This window comes from Marmota monax, unplaced genomic scaffold (genome assembly GCF_021218885.2).
Source record: "Marmota monax isolate L192 unplaced genomic scaffold, Marmota_monax_Labrador192_F-V1.1 WCK01_AAM20220418_F8-fsc00012, whole genome shotgun sequence".
NCBI lineage: Eukaryota > Metazoa > Chordata > Mammalia > Rodentia > Sciuridae > Marmota > Marmota monax.
This window is the reverse complement of record NW_026695227.1, coordinates 31,081,558-31,099,698: the sequence shown is the minus strand read 5'-3', so window position 1 is coordinate 31,099,698 and position 18,141 is coordinate 31,081,558. Positions and strand designations below refer to the sequence as shown.

Below are 18,141 nucleotides of genomic sequence, written 5' to 3'. Positions count from 1 at the left end.
TGCAGTGTTGGGCAAAAGGTCCAAAATGTAAAGGCCCTGAGACCAGTCTGCCGCTGTGGTTGCTGGGGGGTCCTCCTGGATGCTGCATTCAGGGCCCACCAATGTCTGACATGGCTGGAGAAGGTGGGGTTTGCTGCTGAGAAGATACCCAAGGGCTTGGGTATAGGGAGGCTGCAGAAACATGGGGCCACCAGGAACATCAGGTCAGGGATAGCAGAGGCAAGAATCTGGCCAGGGGTTCTGTGGTAGCTGCTCCGGCCCCTTTGCTGAAGTTGCTGTCAAGATGATTTGGCCTAGAGGTTCTTGAACCAGACCTGAACTTGGCACTTCTTCCATTTGAGCCTTTCAGATAGGGCCATCCCATCCTAGTAGGTCAAATACTTGGTCCTTTGGAACTTTTTGCAGTTGGCATCACTATTCCTTATATAGGCATCTTGCTTCTGCCTTGGAGGACCTGGGAGTACTAGGGGCAGTGTAAGCACTGGGAGGTCTGGAAGAACTGGATGCACTTGGAGGCTATGGGGCACTGATGAGCCTGAGGCCCCTGGGGGACACAGGAAGGGGGAAATGTGGGGCAAGGGGAAGTGGGGAGCCCAGTAAGTCACTAGGTTCTTGCATCCTAGATCCTGTTTGGTTCCTGCACATGGGATCCTATATTATGTTTGAACGGAGATGATGGGTCATTTTGAAAATACTGGTTCAGTTGGGTGCGGTGGCACATGCCTGTAATCCCAGCAGCTCTGGAGCTGAGGCAGGAGGATCAAGATCTTGTTCAAAGCCAGCCCAGCAAAAGTGAGGTGCTAAGCAACTCAGTGAGACCCTGTCTGTAAATAAAATTCAAAATAGGGCTGGGAATGTGGTTCAGTGGTTGAGTACCCCCAAGTTCAATCTCCGGTACCCAAAAAAGAGAAAGAAAATAATGATTACTGATTCACGGAGCTATACAAATCTCCTACATGTTAAAACATTTCATTATACAATATTGAAAGATCAAATTAATTTTATAACCAATCTCATCAGTAAAGTTTTGAAGTTTTAGGAAGTTGTCACTTCAGAGGCAGATAGTAAGTTTTCTAAAATTCTAATTTTCACTTGAGAGCTTGAATTTTATCATTGGTAACAATGTTTTTCTTGAAGTGACAGACTCATATTCCTTTTCCAGAAAACATACGCTAATGACATTAGTTTTTCTGTCAGTCATTTTTTCAGGTAAAAATAGTGGTATATAAAAAGGATTTCGTTCAGCTCACAACTCAGTCATAGCTCACAACTCAGTAAATCAGTCATACAAATGCCTTTCTTTTTATATTTTCTGGGAACTGACCCCCAGGGGCACTTTACCACTGAAATACATCCCTAGCCCTTTCAATATTTTATTCTGAGACAGGGTCTTGCTAAATTGTTTAGAGCCTTGCTAAGCTCCTGAGGGTGGCCTCAAACTTGCTGTCTTGCCTCAGCCTCCTGAGCTGCTGGGAACAAATACATTTCCTTGAGACAACCACAAATTTTGGTATACAGAAGTACTTTGAGTATCATTCCATTTTATCACAGAATATTTTTAAAAAATATACTCAAGGGTCAAGATATCATATAGTTAAAATTTTGTATTGCTTCATCAAGGACATTTTATGCAAAAAGGCTTTGTGTGTGTGTGTGCTGTGTGTGTGTGTGTAGGTACTAAACCCAGAGCCTCATGCATGCTAAGCGTATGCTTTACCACTGAGTTACACATCCAGCCCCAGGCATTTTTTAAATTGAAAGGACATAGCAGTACAGTAACTACTAGTGCAGTTTGGTGCCACTGCCTTGATGTGAGCTAAGGTGCTGTAAGTTTTATCTATCCTTACTTTGCATCATCATTGCAAATGTCATCACAGTTAAAAAGACAAATAATGTCTTCATATTATTATAAAGTTTTGTATGTTCAGGGAACCTCTGAGATCTGCAAACTATGCTTTGAGGCCCTCTGATTTAATTGAATGAGATTGCCAAGGGTGAGTGTGTAGAGTACCTGAAAAGAATGCTAAGGAATCATCATACTTTAGGAAAAGGCAGAGGAAAAATAAACCCAAATGGAGATAGAAGTAAGACAACCATATAGTATATGATAATACTAGTACTTAGCATTTAATAAGTGTTTGCTTTGTCCTAGGTACTGTACTGTTCTTTAAGTTCTAAACGTTGAATTATAATAATTAAATGAGGTAGGTTTTTACTATCGTTATTCTCATTTTACAGAAAAGTGAAGTTCAGAGAAAGTAACATGTCTTAGGTGATTTAATTAACAGTGTATATGTACCAGACAGTGTAGTTCTGCCTAAGAGGTAGAGAAAACTAGGGAAAGAACAGCAGTAAGGAAACCAAAAGAAAAAAGCCTTTCAAGAGGGAGGGCATGGTCAGTAATGTAAAATGTTGCTAAGAAGTCAAGATATAAGACATTCATTTGGTTTCACAGTAAGTAGATCATTGATGAATTTGGCAAGAGCCGCTTCAGTTAAGTGTAGGGACATAAGTAGGGAGGTCAGAGAGTTGAGGAATGAGTGGGAGTTGGAAGAGAAATCATGAGGAAAGAACAACTTTTTCAGGAACTTTAGTTATGCAGTGAGAAAGCCAGAGGGTGCTAGGCTCTGGGAAAAACTTGAATGTGTTTAAAATCTGATGAGAAGATAATAGAAAAAAAAAAAGAAAGAAAGAAAATGAAATTTCTGATCAAGAAGAGGAGGAGCTGGGTGCAGTGGTGCATTCCTATAATCCTAGCTACTTAGAAGGCTGAGGAAGGAGGAACTCAAGTTCAAGGACAGCTTCAGCAACTTAGTGAGATCTTGTCTCAAAAAGGGCTGGGGATGTAACTCCGTGGTTAAGCATACCTGGGTTCAATCCTCAGTGCAAAAAAGAAGAAGAAGAATACAGTATTTCTCTCCTGTGAAAGCTGAAGAGGAAAAATGAAAAGTATGGTGGGGAATCTCATGAAAATTAAAAATAGATCAATAGAGTAGAGAGGGATGGAGGAAGGAAGCAAAAGGGAAAATTATATTGGCCAAACTATATTGTTATACCATGTGTATGTACTAATATATAACAATGAATCTCACTGTTGAATATAATTATAAAGCATCAATTAAAAAATATGGGGCGAGGCTGGGACTGTAGATCAGTGGCAGAGCTCTTGCCTAGCATGTGTGAGGCACTGGATTCAATCCTTAGCACCACATAAAAAAACTAAAAGGCATGCTGTCCATCTACAACTAATATATATATATATATATATATATATATATATATTTTTTTTTTTTTTTTAAATGGGATGGAAGAGGGCTGGTGATATAGCTCAGTTAGTAAAGTGCTTGCCTCACATGCACAAGGTCCTGGGTTCAACCCCCAGCACCACCAAAAAAAAGGGGGTAGGTGGGAGAGAATAGCTTCAAGGCCCAGAGAGATTTCATTTTTGATGTGATTAGCTTTAGATCTAGTGGTTCTGTTGCAGGAAGTTGAAGGCAGTCTCTTCCCTTCTTATCCCAAATTTTGGCTTTTTCTACGTATCTCCAAATTACCAAATCTACTGGATACTGAAATCTTTGCCTTAAATGATCTCTGCCCTTTTTGATACAACTTCAACCTCTGGCCTTCTCTTCCCTAAATTCACTTTTTAAAAAAATTTATTTATTTATTCTAATTTGTTATACATGACAGCAGAATGCATTTCAGTTCATAGTACACATATAGAGCACAATTTTTCATTTCTTTGGTTGTACCCTAAATTCACTTTTTTAAAAAAGATCTATTTTTTTTTTTAGAGAGAGAGAGTGTTTTTTTTAATGTGGTGCTGAGGATCAAACCCAGCCCCTCACACATGCGAGGCAAGTGCTCAACCACTGAGCTACAACCCCAGCCCAAATTCACTTTTTATACTGGTGTTTACCAGGGTTATCACCTCAGTTCTTAAGTTTATATTTCTTTTTTTGCAATCATATCCACACTCACAAATGTAACTACCACTATATCCTCATTCATTTCTATTTAAATATATTCTCCCTCTCCCTGCTCCATGAAAATATATATGTATGATATATATTTTCATGGAGCGGGGCGAGGGAGAACATTGGTGTGAGTATATACACATATATGTACATATATGTATATGTATGTATGAATAGATATACATATATGTGAATATACACACACCAATGTTTTTCAAATTTATTTGCCTCTTAGTTCCACTTCAATCTCCCATAGATACTTCAGGTTCAGCATACAGAGAACTTATCTATTACTCCCAAATGTTTTTTCTTAGTCTCCTTTGTTGAGGCAGTATAGTTAATTTAGTTTCCCAAGCTACCCCAGGCCCCATGCACCCCGCTGAGAGCCAAGATCAATATTTCAGCATAAATATAATCCATTGGTGTTATTTGTCATGATACACTAATTAAGAAATTTGATGATATACCAATTAAGAAATTTGAAAAATTTTTGTATAAGGGATTGAATTCAGGTACTTCACCATTGAGCTACACCCTTAGCCTTGTTTATTTGTTTATTTTGAAACAGGATCTTACTAAATTGCTTTGGACCTCACTAAGTTGCTGAGACCGGCCTCAAACCTGCAATCCTCCTGCATCGGACTCCTAAATTACTGGGATTATAGAAATGCAGCACAGCTCTTGGTTGATCTGAACTTTCAAATTTGTATATAATTCACGTCCATCGGTGATTTCACAACAAGTCACAAATATAGAATTGATAGTTAGATATAATGGTGCACGTCTATAATCCCAGCAGGCTGAGGCAGGAGGATTGCAAATTCAAAGCCAGCGCAGGAATTTAGGGAGGCCCTAAGCAATTTAGAGGAATGCTGTCTCAAAAATAAAAATAAAAAGGGCTGGGGAGGGCTGGGGATGTGGCTCAAGTGGTAGCGCTCTCGCCTGGCATGGGTGCAGCCCCGGGTTCTATCCTCAGCACCACATACAAAGAAAGATGTTGTGTCCACCGAAAACTAAAAAAATAAATAAATATTGAAATTCTCTCTCTCTCTCTCTAAAAACAGGACGGGGGGGGGGGGGGCTGGGGATATAGCTCAGTAGTTAGCACCCCTGGATTCAATCTCTGGTACCAAAAACAAGGGTAGAATTGATAAAATCGCTCTTATATTTGATATGGGAAAAAAAAAGCATTAGGTGATTTCGTCTTAACTAATTTCGTTTTAACTAACCCAGTAGGTCAGCTACTGCCCTGTATTAAGGGAGCAGGGAAACATTAGAATGAAACAATCTCTACAAAGCAGGACAAGTATATTACCTTCATGTTGAACCATTAAACTCATGTTCTGAAATAGCATGTGGAAAGCAATAAGTTTCAGAGGCCACTAAATGCCTACTTACTCATACCTACCAGCAAAGGGAAGATTTCTCTGACAAATTATTTTAAAACTTGGGCAGTAGATTGACTTGAAGAAGACAAAAAAAAAAAAAAATCACAAGATATTTTGGATTTCTCAAATTTCATCTGGTGTATAGTTTTCTTTTTTTTAATATTTGTTTTAGTTATGATGGATACAATACCTTTATTTTATTTGTTTATTTTGTACATGGTGCCAGGGAACAAACCGAGTGCCTCACGCATGGCAGATGTGGCGTATAGTTTTTAAACTATGATCTTACAACCTTAAAAAATTAGAGTTTTTGTTTATGTGGATAATATCTAATTGTATAATGCTTTATAAATTAAAATTGAAAAATTTAATATATATTTATTTCACTTAAACATAATAATGAACTAATTACATGGTAATATAACATTTTATGAAAGACTAGCTTTTCCAAAATAATAAGAGTAACATTATTTTACATTTTTGTAAATTTTTAATATCTGGCAGCTATAGTCTCATGTCAGCTTTTGCATTCAGTCTGTTAAGAGATGTCATGTAATCTATGGGAAATTCCACAGCACTCATTTGAGAGTAAGAAAAAAATAAAATTTTAGAATTATTATGAAAATAGTTTTAATAGTTTTGACCTTGCAGTAAAGGTCAAGATCCCTCAGGGATCTTCAGATCATACTTTGAGAAATGCTGGTTTAGTAAGAACAATTAATGCCAGTCTCTTTGTCAGGAATTTGGCATTAGGTGAAATTCCAGAAGTAGCCTAGATACCTATTTATAGGTTATACCAAATGCCAGCCTTTTTTTTTTTAATTAATTTATTTGTTTGGTGCTGAAGATCAAACCCAGTGCCTCACATGTGCTAGGCAAGTGCTCTACCACCGAGCCACAACCCCAGCGCCCCCAAATGCCAGCCTTTTATATGATATAGAATGACTTTTTTGTAGAAGTTCTGATTTCAGGGAAAAAGAGAAGGAAGAAGTGATTTCAAATTTTACTTTCTTCATTAAGGTAATTCATTAAATGAGTAACGAAATCTATGCATTTTTTAATCAGAAATTTAAAAAATTGTTTTCTAGTCATGTGCCTTTTGAAAAGATCATAAAACTTCATGTGTGGCACAAAGTAGGTGCTCAATAAGTATTTGTCAAATAAATGTTTTAAGGGTCTATTCAGCTGAAACCATATGCCAGCAGCTTTATATTTTTCACTGAACTCTGTGAACTAATGAGGGCAGGATGTGAGCTAATGACACAACTCTAGAACATTAAAGTTTACTCCAAGGTCCAGATAGAAATAATGATTAAAAAAAAATTGAGGCTTCATTCATGTAAGGAGGACACACACCTGTACCTATTATATCTAAGACGGTTTCTTGTCACCTTCTGCTGAAAGTATCAGTGAGTACCCAGACTGAGATCCATTTTCACTGAAAATAATAGTAAAAGTTACTTTTTCCCCTCGGTGCTGAGGATTGAACCCAAGTCCTTGAGCATGCTAGGCATGTACCCCAGAGGTACAACCTCAGGAATAGGTAGCTAAGAATCTAAGTACTGGACTAGACATGCATTATTGTCATTTCATTTTTTTAATGAAGCTGTGAGGGCATGGTGCAATGGTGCATGCCTGTAAACCCAATTACTTGGAAGGTTGAAGTAGGAGGATCACAAATTCAAGTTACCCAATCTGGGTAACCAGCAAGGCCCTATCTCAAAAAATAAAAAATAAAAGGGCTGGGGACGTAGCTCAGTGGTAGTATGTCCCAAGGTTCCATTGCGGGTGCTACAAAAATAAATAACACTGTTGAGATGTTATCCTCATTGCATAGGAATAATTTTTCACAAGATCTTTCAGCTGTTATATCTGTCTAACTCTAGGTCCTAAACTTTAATCACCTGATTGCCTCTGGATTGAGGAAGAGGCCTGGGTTGGGGATAAGGAATTGGAAAGGCTGTTTTCTGTGTTTGGATCTTCCTACAGTTTTGTCAATGAGAAGAGACAGATGATACAGTTCTTTTTATCTCTAATATATCAACCAACTCAACAACAACAAAAAGACTGCCTTAGTTATTCTTCTGAATCCTGGTTAATTCTGGATCCAAATTGAGCTCCAGTTGATTAAGAATGGATGGGTTTCTCTAGACCTGTCACTTCATAGTTACTGAGCAACTGCTGAGCACAGAACCTTGGTAATACAGAAGCAGTCTATTCTCTGTTTGTACAAGGAGTTTTGCTTTTTTTTTTAGAGAGAGAGAGAATTTTTTAATATTTATTTTTTAGTTTTCGGCGGACACAACATCTTTGTTTGTGGTGCTGAGGATCGAACCCGGGCTGCACGCATGCCAGGCGAATGCGCTACCGCTTGAGCCACATTCCCAGCCATGTACAAGGAGTTTAAACATAAGTGGGGGATTAAAAAATATAACTGGTGCACAAAATAGTATACATCAGCAAATATAAAATAAGGGACTACGAGCTTTGGCCTCTGAAATTTTTTTGCCACCTGTGAAAAAGAGAATTGGTTACAGATGTGACTAATTTTGTACTCTAAATAAATGTTTCCCTAAGGCTTAGGAACTTTGGTGATAAAAGGCAGATAATAAAGTTCCTTATCCTCAATCCCTCCCTTTAAGATAATAAATTCTGGTTTCAAATGCAGTTCAAAAAATAAAATAGGTCAAGGACACCCCATTCATATTTCTTTTTAAATTTCTTTTTGGATATTAATGGACCTTTATTTTATTCATTTATTTATATGTGATGCTGAGAATCTAACCCAGTGCCTCACATATATTAGGCAAGTGCTTTACCACTGAGCCACAATCCCAGCCCTCCCAGTCATATTTTCATCATGGAATTCCCTAAAATGCTAAGAGGGCTAAAACTTTTGTTTTATCTATAGCATCCACATTTACTCATTTATTCAATTGGGGTTATCAGTATCTCTGCTTTTATAGTCTCCATGTAAAACTGGTTTTGATATATACTCAAAGTGACTATATAGAGCTTTTCTTTTCTTTCTCTCTCTCCCTCTTTTTTAAATAGAACTTATCTGAGAGTTTATACACCTTTCCTGAAGAACCAAGAAATAGTTCCTCAATTTTCAAAGATCTCAAATTTAGAAATTAATTGTAACCAAGTGATAACATCATAGAATCTTAGATGCAGAGAAAAAAATCTTAGAAATCATCTGTTAACCCTTCTTTCTGATGATGAAACAGACCCAAGAAGTATTTTGTTTTGTTTTGAGTTTTATGTTACTGGGGATTGAACCCAGGGGCTTTCTATTTCTGAGGTGCATCCCCAGCCTTTTTGTAAAATTTTGAGAAACGGGGTCCTGCTAAGTTACCCAGGATGACTTAGAACTTTTGACCTATCTACAGCCTCCCAAGTAGTTGGGATTACAGCACCTGGTTTAGATCATAGATTAAATTGCATAACCCCATTTATATGACTGATTAGTGGTAGATCTGGGACTAGAATCAAATATTAAGGGGTAATTTTTTTCTCACCCTTCTTAGCTTCCTGATTTCTTTTTTCAGACTCCTGAACATTATAAGTATTTCTGTAATCTTTTGATTAGGCTGGAAGATGATCAAGACCCAGGATATCTATATTTAGGAACAACTCGGTCTCACTTCATTTTTCCAACAGAACTAGGATCTTTGCTGGGGCATAACATACTTAGTATATGTGAGACTCTGGATTCAGTCCCCAGCACCAAAAAATAAAATGATAACAGCAACAATAAAACAACACCAAGAAAACTTCCACCAGCCCATGTTAGGCCTCAATGTATGAAGCACAAGCTTAACCACTGAGCTTCACCCCAGCACTACTTGATCTAAGGAAAATTACAATTTATTAAGCACTTCCCTTGGGCCAGGTTGCTCATATACATTATCTCATTGAATACTTTTAAGATTCTTGTGAAATAGACCAGTGCTTCTCACATTTTAACAGGCATATGAATCTTTTGGGAGTCTTGTTAAAATGCCAAGTCTGGGATAGCAGTATGCATTTTTAAAAAGCTTCCAGGAAAATGCCGATAATGGTTGTTGATCTGTGGACCATGTATCGAGTAGCAAGGATGTTGATATTATAGGGAAAAAAATTGAGGCTTGCAGAGATTAAATAACTTTCCCACATTTATATATGCAATAAGTGGTAGTGATTTGGCCCAGATATGTCTGACTCTAAAGCTTGAGATGTGATAAGAGAAGCCAGAGAAAAAATGAAAAAGAGAGCTCTATGTTCCAGCATTTCTTAAATAGGTCTCTTTTCAAGTGAGTCAATGGCAGAATCTAGGACTAAATAAAAATATTCTGGCTCCCAGCCTTATGTGTTTCCCCTTTTTCCTCCCACTTATCTACTAATCAGCATTTTCCCTTCGTGCTTAGCAAACCATATTTAAAATCGGTCTTTGGATTTTTTTCCATTACAGGTTTATTGCCAAACCCTGTGCACTCCATGTTGGCATTGAGGACAGTGATCCTCATCTGGCTCAACCCAATGCCATCCTTGAAAAAGTGTTCATATCTATTACCAAGGTGAGTGCGCCAAGAAACAGGAAAATTCACATGAAGCGTTGATCTAGAAAACACGGAAGAGAGCTGGGGTTGTGGCTCAGTGGTAGAGCTCTTGCCTAGCATGTGTGAGGCCCTGGGTTTAATCCTCAGCACCACATAAATAAATAAAATAAAGGTATTGTGTCCATCTATAACTAAAAAAAAAACAAAAAGAAAACATGTAAGAGGGGATAAGAATAGGATGGGATGATTTTTCACTTTTGGATAGTTTATATGCCTATAAGGAGAACTTTCAGTCCTTTGGGTAAATACCTTTCAGTCACGGTCCTTAAAAAGTCAGGTTACACATCTTTGCATTTTAGGCCTAGCAGTCACCTCCACCCCTCTTACCCTAGATACACCTTTTTTTTTTTTTTTTTTTTTTTGTAGTTATAGATGAACACACAGTCTCTTAAAATTTTATGTGGTGCTGAGGATTGAACCCAGTGCCTCACACCTGTGAGGCAAGTGTTTTACCACTGAACTACAGCCCCAGCACAGATACACCATTTGTATTTTTTTTTTCCTTGCTCCAGCAAGGAATAGTTCTAAATCAACTTTTTAGTTTGGGTTTTTTTTTTTTTTTTTTTTTTTTTTTGGAACTGGTGGTCGAACCCAGGGCTTTGCGAATGCAAGGCAGACGCTTTGCCACTGAGCTACATCCCAGCCCTAGTTTGGGTTTTTAATGCCCTCTTTTACTCAGCCTGAATTAGAAGACAAAACAAGGACATGTATGGGTGAGCAGTAAAGGTCCTTGATGTGTAAGATAGAATGTTTTACTAAATATTATTTTGGGTTGAAACCTAGAAAGACAACCATCACTTGAGCCACTGTGGTTATCATCCCTGTGCCACTCAGCTAGTCAAAGGGATTTAATGAGGGGTTTGAGGAGAAAGGAGTATTCTGATTCTGATAATACATCTACAGTATCCTGATGAGAAAAGGCTGGAGGGCCTGTCAAAGCAACTGGACTGTGATGTCCGAAAAATCCAACGCTGGTTTCGCCATCGGAGGAATCAGGACAAACCCCCAACGCTCACTAAATTCTGTGAAAGCATGTAGGTATGCAGAGGGAGGTAGGGAATGAGGAGGAGGGTGGGGATACAAATGACTGAGGTTTTCGTTTTTGGAAAATTATATTATCAGAACAGTTGATGGATGTGGAAGGCTAACCTATTATTATAAATAGGAAAGAAGAGAATTGGAAAACTGGTCACCCTAGTTTCTTGGACTTTTTGTCATTAAGTTAGGTGTGATTCTTTTTTGTTCCCCTTTTCCAAATAGAGTGGGAGTTAATTCCTATAAGTGCACTTATGTAGGTAGGTATATGCACACCCCTGTATACCTTGATAGAAATGGTGCCAAAGTTTGCTCTAGATTGACACTTTCATGAGAAGTATTCCTTTTCTGCAAAATACTATACTTCAGTTTACTAGTGTTTTACGAATTATTCTCTAAAGAAAACAGTGTATTAGCCCCTGACATGCAATGAAAAAAAGCAGGCACTATTACGAAGGAAAAAGATAAGGAAGAAAAGTTGACTACAGTCGTGAAAAATCTATTTTTTATAATACTTTTGTTTTATTTATTTATATGTGGTGCTGAGGATTGAACCCAAGGCCTTGCACGTGCTAGGCAAGCGCTCTACTGTTGAGCCACAACCCCAGCCCCGAAAAATCTATTTTAAACAAAAGACTAGAAGATGACTCTCTTTGGCTTTCTAGGTAAAAAGTACATGTTCCTATTTTGGGAACATATCCTATTTCTTACCAGTAATTGTCTTATCCCCAGATACGTTATTTTGATTTCCGTAGCCTCAAAGACTTTGTTTTGAGTGGACATTTGTCTAACCTCTACTCTTTGCCCACCCAGGTGGAGATTCACTTTTTATTTGTGTGTATTCTGCTATGGAATTAGATTTCTCTGGTCGGTGAGTCTGAACTTTCTCTGGTCTTTGGGTTCTAATCATGCTTAGATCTCTAGAGATAAAAACTAAATATCTTTAGATCTTTATTTTTCCTTTAGTTTTTCTCCGTGATGCCCAAAGCCCCAGTTTATATGCTAATAAATTGTCTTCTGCCTGGGGTTTCTTTTCCCTAACCTGATTTATATTTCTCCCCAGAATAATGCTAATAATGATAGTAATAATTAAATAATTAAATAAGAATAATATTTAATGATTCACAAGGCTGCTGACAAAAATCCTCTTCTTCCAAGGAGGGCAATAAATAACTCTTTAAAGCTGATGAGAAGCTGGGTGTGGTGGCGCACGCCAGTAATCCCAGCAGCTTGGGAGGCTGAGGCAGGAGGATTGTGAGCTCAAAGCCAGCCTCAGCAATGGCAAGGTACTAAGCAACTCTGTGAGACCCTGTCTCTAAATAAAATACAAAATAGGCCTAGAGATGTGACTCAGTGGTTGAGTGCCCCTGAGTTCAATCCCCAATACCAAAAAAAAAGCAGATGAGATAGACATTATTCCTGCTTTCTAATTAATTATCAAGGAGGAATTTCAGGCTTTTTTTTTTTTTTTTAAAGAGAGAGGTGAGAGAGAGAGAGACAGAGAGAGAATTTTTACTATTTATTTTTTTAGTTTTCGGTGGACACAACATCTTTGTTTGTATGTGGTGCTGAGGATCGAACCCGGGCCGCACGCACGCCAGGCGAGCGCGCTACCGCTTGAGCCACATCCCCAGCCCGAATTTCAGGCTTTTTGACTCCTGGTTACATGTTTTTTTTTTTTCTTGTACTGCAATATTCAAATAATCTGAGTCTTCAAAATAGATGAAGCAAAAATGGCAGAACTAAAGGGAGGTAATAGAAAAATATATAGTCACCTTATTGATAGTTATGGAATACTACATCAGCAACTGAAGAATACACGTAATTTCCAAGTACACATGAAACAACTAAATAACCTATCGAGCCAGTGAGAAATCACAAGGGAAATTAGACAATATTTTGAGCCAGGAAGGAGGATTACATGCTCAAGGCCAGCCTAAGCAACTTAGCAAAACCCTGTCTTAAAATAAGAAAGACTGGGAATGTAACTCAGCGGTAGAGCCCTTGCTTAACATGTATAAAATACTGAATTTAGTCACCAGTTAAAAGACAGAAAGAAGTGAGGGAGGCAGGAAGGAAAAAAAGAAGGAAGAAAATATTCATAATTGAATTACACTGAGCGTACTAAAATACCAGAATTTGTGGGATGCATCTCATGCATTCTTTGATATTTATGGCTTTAAATGTATATATTTGAAAAGAGGTTTAAAGTCAATGAACTTATTTTCTACTTAGGATCTATAGGAAAAAAAAAAAAGTCAGTTGAAGGAGATAATAAAAAGTAGAGACTGGAGATTTATTTTAGAGGTAGGGCCTAGCATATACAAAGCCCTGGGTTTGATCCCTGGCACAACAAGAAAAGAAAAACAAAAGAAGTGAATGAAATAGTTATTAAACAAACAATGGATAAAATTGATAAGCTCCTAAGGGAAAAAAGAGAATAGAAATTATCAGTATGGAGTGGGGTTATTACTACAAGGCCTATAGACCTTTTTAAAGCAGTTTTTTTAGTTGTAGATGGACACAATACCTTTATTTTATTTATTTATTTTTATGTGGTGCTGAGGATGGAACCCAGTGCTTCACATATGCTAGGCAAGCGCTCTACCACTGAGCCACAACCCCAGACCCGCATAGACATTATTGAAAGGATAATGAGGCAGTATTATAAATAATTTTATGGTAATAATTTCAACTGCAGAAATGAAATGGACAAACTCTTTACATTAAAGGATGTAAAGGATGTAATTGTAACTTCATTAGAGATGATTACTTTTGACTTTTGAACCTAATATCTAATATGTAGATATCTCTCTCTCTCTCTCTCTCTCTCTCTCTCTCTCTCTCTCTCTCTCTCTCAGTTATCAAATGGGATCATTATCTTTCTGACTCCTTGTTTCTTATATTCCATGTGGTGATATTTCTTAAAGCTATCCAGGAGCTCTTCCTGCTCGTATTAACACCACAAAGCCTAAGTTTTTCTATTTATAATGCTTCTTGTAGAAGAAAAATCTAGCCACTTATTGATCCTTTAAGGATTCCTAAAATCTGTCAAGAGGGATTCTTTTTTTCCTGTCTTTTGCCCCTAGCCCAGAAAAAAAAGAGATTATTATAGGGTAGATCTTGAAACAAGATGGGTGAGAATCCTGAATACTAAACTGGGTTATCTCTTTTTTCTTAGTCACCTTGGTTCTGGGACACCCGACAGTGCTGGCATAGTTATCCATATCAGGTAGGATCTGAGTATTTTCAAATGGGCCTTGTATGTGTGTAAGGCAGGGTGGGTAAGAGTGCATTATCATTCCTAGGACCAGTGGCACGTTTCTTTGATTTCTTCAGTAATTAGGTACTGAGTCCCTTTGAGTCATATATTTGGGTTGTCTATTGGGGGGACCCCTGTAGCACTGAAGTCCAGTGAGCTCTTTATTCTAGGTTCTACATTATATTTACCCAAATTGGATCAGAAGGAAAAGCAGTTCACTGGCACTTAATGGTACGCTTTCTGGTTCAGGCAATTTGGAATCTCCTTAAAAGCATCTTGTTTTTCATATTCCATGTGGTGATATTTCTTAAAGCTATTCAGGAGTTCTTCCTGCTCTTATTAACACCACAAAGCCTAGTTTTTCTATTTATAATGCTTCTTGTAGAAGAAAAATCTAGCCACTTAATGTACATTTTCTGTACTAGAAAAATGTCAGGGGTGGAAGAAGGGAAGATGTGAGTATATTTAATTCTGTGATAAACAGTAATTGCCCAGAATTCTAGACAGTCACTTGATTGTGTTATACAGTATGCATTAACCTTGTCTCATCTCTAAAAGATGACAGTTAAAGATGTATATGTGGAGGAGCAGAGGGAAGATAATCAGATCTTCACAGAATCAGAGTCTTTGAATTATTGCAGATCTTTCTTCAATAAGAAGAAAAAATGTCAAGTAATTTGGGTTATTGATCCTCTAAGATAGAGAAAGTCGAAGAGATGGAATGTACCTTTGACTAGCTGATTTCTAACTACTACTGTCTCTATTCCAGCCTCTCACAAGAGAGCTTTACTACTATTACATCATGGAATTGGCTTTCTATTGGTCTCTTATGTTTTCTCAGTTTATAGACATCAAAAGAAAGGTGAGAACTTGATTCCCTCAATTCCTTTTTAGCAGCTACCATTACTGCTATTGTGATAGATTCTCTTCCCTGACTGGTACCACAAAAAAAGGTGAAAGTAGGCGTAATGGGACTATTAGCTCTTTGTAATATTCCCAGAAATGAGACTTAATGATTAGATGTATTATGCACAATGATGATGAGATATATTGAAGACATTCAGGGCAGCCCAGGATGAGAACAGTTAACCAACTTAGGAGCATACTCTTATTCTTCTCCCACATTCTTACATGTTTGAAGTTCAAGAAATTACTTAGAACTTGAAGATATGAAGGCCTGATTCATAAAAAGGCTCAATTCCCAAAATGTAGGATATGGTTTTGTTGTTTTCAATATTTTTAAATTGTAGATGAACACAATATATTTGTTTTATTTATTTATTTATGTATTATTTGGTGCTGAGGATTGAACCCAGTGCCTCACACATGCAAAGCAAGTGCTCAACCACTGAGCTATACCCCCAGCCCAATTTTTTTTTTATTATTAGTTTATGTATTTTAATTAGGTTTATATGACAGCAGAATGCATTTTGATTCATCTTACACAATTGCAGCACAACTTTACATTTCTATGGTTGTACCTGATGTAGCGTCACACCCAATGTGCAGTCATACATGTACCTAGGGTAATGATGTCCATCTCATTCCATCATCTTTCCTGCCTCCATGCTTCCTTTGGATCTGTTTTTTGTTTGTTTGTTTGTTTGTTTTTGTGGCATTAGTGACACTTGCTGCACACTCTTTCTCTCTGTTCTCTTTTTTTGGTTACTGCACTTAATCAAAGAATAACACTGAAAGGGGTTTTACATGATTTTGTGTACTCTTTTACCTGCTATTGTTTAGGAAACAAAGATTCAGAAAAGTAAATTGAAAGCTGTGTATGGTGGCACATACCTGTAATCCCAGCTACTTGGGAAGTTTAATAAAGAGCCATGCTGGGTGTGGTGTGCATGCCTATAATCCCAGTGGCTTAGTAGGCTGAGGAAGGAAGATCACAAGTTCAAGACCATCCTCAGCAACTTAGTGAGGTCCTAAGCAACATAACAAGATCCCTTCTCAAAAAAAGAGTCGGGGGGAGCATGGAGGGGCTAGGAATGTGGCTCAGTAGTTAAGCACACCTGGGTTCAATCCCTGTGGTTAACCCCCCCAAAAAAAAAATGATTCACAAGTTCAAAGTTGACCTCAGAAACTTAGCAAGACCCTGTCTCAACAAAATTTTTTAAAGGGATGAGGATATATTCATTGTAAAGCACTTCTGGGTTCAGGATGGGGTTAGGAAACACTTGTTTCAAATTTAGATGAAGAGTCTGTGTTCCTCTCACAGATACAATGGTATTAATGATGTATTAATGGTATAATGATTAATGGTATTAATGATGTTTCTAGTTCTTGAGCTGAGAATGGGTTCACAAGTATAGTCTGTTTTGTTTTAAAACATATGTATTTTGGGCTGGGGCTGTAGCTCAGTGGCAGAGCACTTGCCTAGCATGTGTGAGACACTGGGTTTAATCCTTAGCATCACATAAAAATATACAAATAGAATAAAGGCATTCTATCCATCTATAACTATCAAAAAAAAATTTTTTTAAACTTGTATGTATTTCAATTTTTTTTTTTTTTTTTGGTATTGGGGATTGAACTCAGGGATACCCAACCACTGAGCCACATCCCCCACCCTATTTTGTATTTTATTTAGAGACAGGAGCTCACTGAGCTGCTTAGCACCTTGATTTTGCTGAGGCTGGCTTTGAACTTGAAATCCTGCTGTCTCAACCTCCCAAGCGGCTGGGATTACAAACATGTGCCACTGTGCCCAGCTTCACATTGTTTATGTGTCATATATTAAAATAAAATTTTAGTAAGTGGACCTAAGAAAATGAAAGGCATTGGAATTGAGTATCAAGTTTCTCTCTATTTATGGGAATGGATTGAAACTAACCTGGATTATTAATGTTGTCTTAGATGTCTGTCTATCTGTTATCTATATGGTACCAGAGATTGAACCCATGGGTTGCTTTATCATTGAGCCACATCCCCAGCCTTTTTTATTTTTCATTTTGAGACAGGGTCTTGCTAAGTTGCTTAGGTCCTTACTAAGTTGCTGAGGCTAGCCTTGAACTTGTGATCCTCCTGCCTCAGCCTCCCAAGCCACTGGGATTATAGGCATGTGTAATCATGCCCAGCAAAATACATGTTTTAAAATAAAATAAATTATACTTGTGAACACATTACTCAGCTGGAGAACTAGAACATCATTCTTTGTAGAGAACACAGAATTTTCATCCTTCTTGTTTCTCTGACCCAAATTCACCTGCCTTCTTCCACCCACTCCCCACCTCACTGGGCTAAGAAGTGTTTGTTAGATATGTCTGATAACTTAAGTATTTAAAGATTTCTCAGCCGAGTGTGGTGGCATACGCCTATAATCACAGCAACTTGGGAGGCTGAGGCAGGAAGATCACAAGTTCAAAGCCAGCCTCAGCAAAAGTGAGGAACTAAGCAGCTCAGTGAGACCCTGTCTCTAAATAAAATACAAAATAGGGCTGGGGATGTGGCTCAGTAGTCGAGTGCCCCTGAGTCCAGTTCCTGGTCCCCACCCCACCCCCCAAAAAAAAGATTTCTCCAGGTATAACCTTGATGTTTAAATCCAAGAGGAAATTAAAGCCTTAAATCTGAAAGCAGGAAATACTTGTAGTAAAATGGCTTGTTCAGTAATAAGTATTTCTCTGAAACTTTTTGGAAATGTTTAGCTTTGCCTCTCCACAGATCTCTCCTTTCTGAAGTCCCTTTGTTTGAAATGTCTTTCATTATAGCAGAAAAATTTTAGGAATATCTAAGGCTTTGTATGTCCCACTGCCTCATGGGAAATTACTCCTAAGTGTCATCACCCATGCTTTTTTCTGTGCTTCAAGCAATATTAATGTAGACTGATCAGTCACTGATATAGGGAATATTGATATAAAATGTTAGGCAACTCC

The 18,141-nt window shown here is 37.7% G+C and overlaps 1 protein-coding gene across 7 annotated transcripts in view; it reads left to right on the top strand.

The window, feature by feature from the left end:
* Cers5 (ceramide synthase 5) overlaps positions 1 to 18,141 on the top strand; it is a 32,532-nt gene that overhangs the window by 10,011 nt on the left and 4,380 nt on the right. For 4 of the 7 annotated variants that reach the window (XM_046435855.2, XM_058576222.1, XM_046435858.1 and 1 more), the window contains 5 exons: positions 9,819 to 9,924; positions 10,870 to 11,004; positions 11,815 to 11,872; positions 14,183 to 14,233; positions 15,033 to 15,125. In XM_046435855.2, the coding sequence (XP_046291811.1) occupies positions 9,845 to 9,924; positions 10,870 to 11,004; positions 11,815 to 11,872; positions 14,183 to 14,233; positions 15,033 to 15,125 (417 nt within the window). In that variant the 5' untranslated portion in view covers positions 9,819 to 9,844. The remainder of the gene's footprint in view (positions 1 to 9,818; positions 9,925 to 10,869; positions 11,005 to 11,814; positions 11,873 to 14,182; positions 14,234 to 15,032; positions 15,126 to 18,141) is intronic. The other 3 variants (XM_046435850.2, XM_046435854.2, XM_046435851.2) reach the window with 1 other exon arrangement.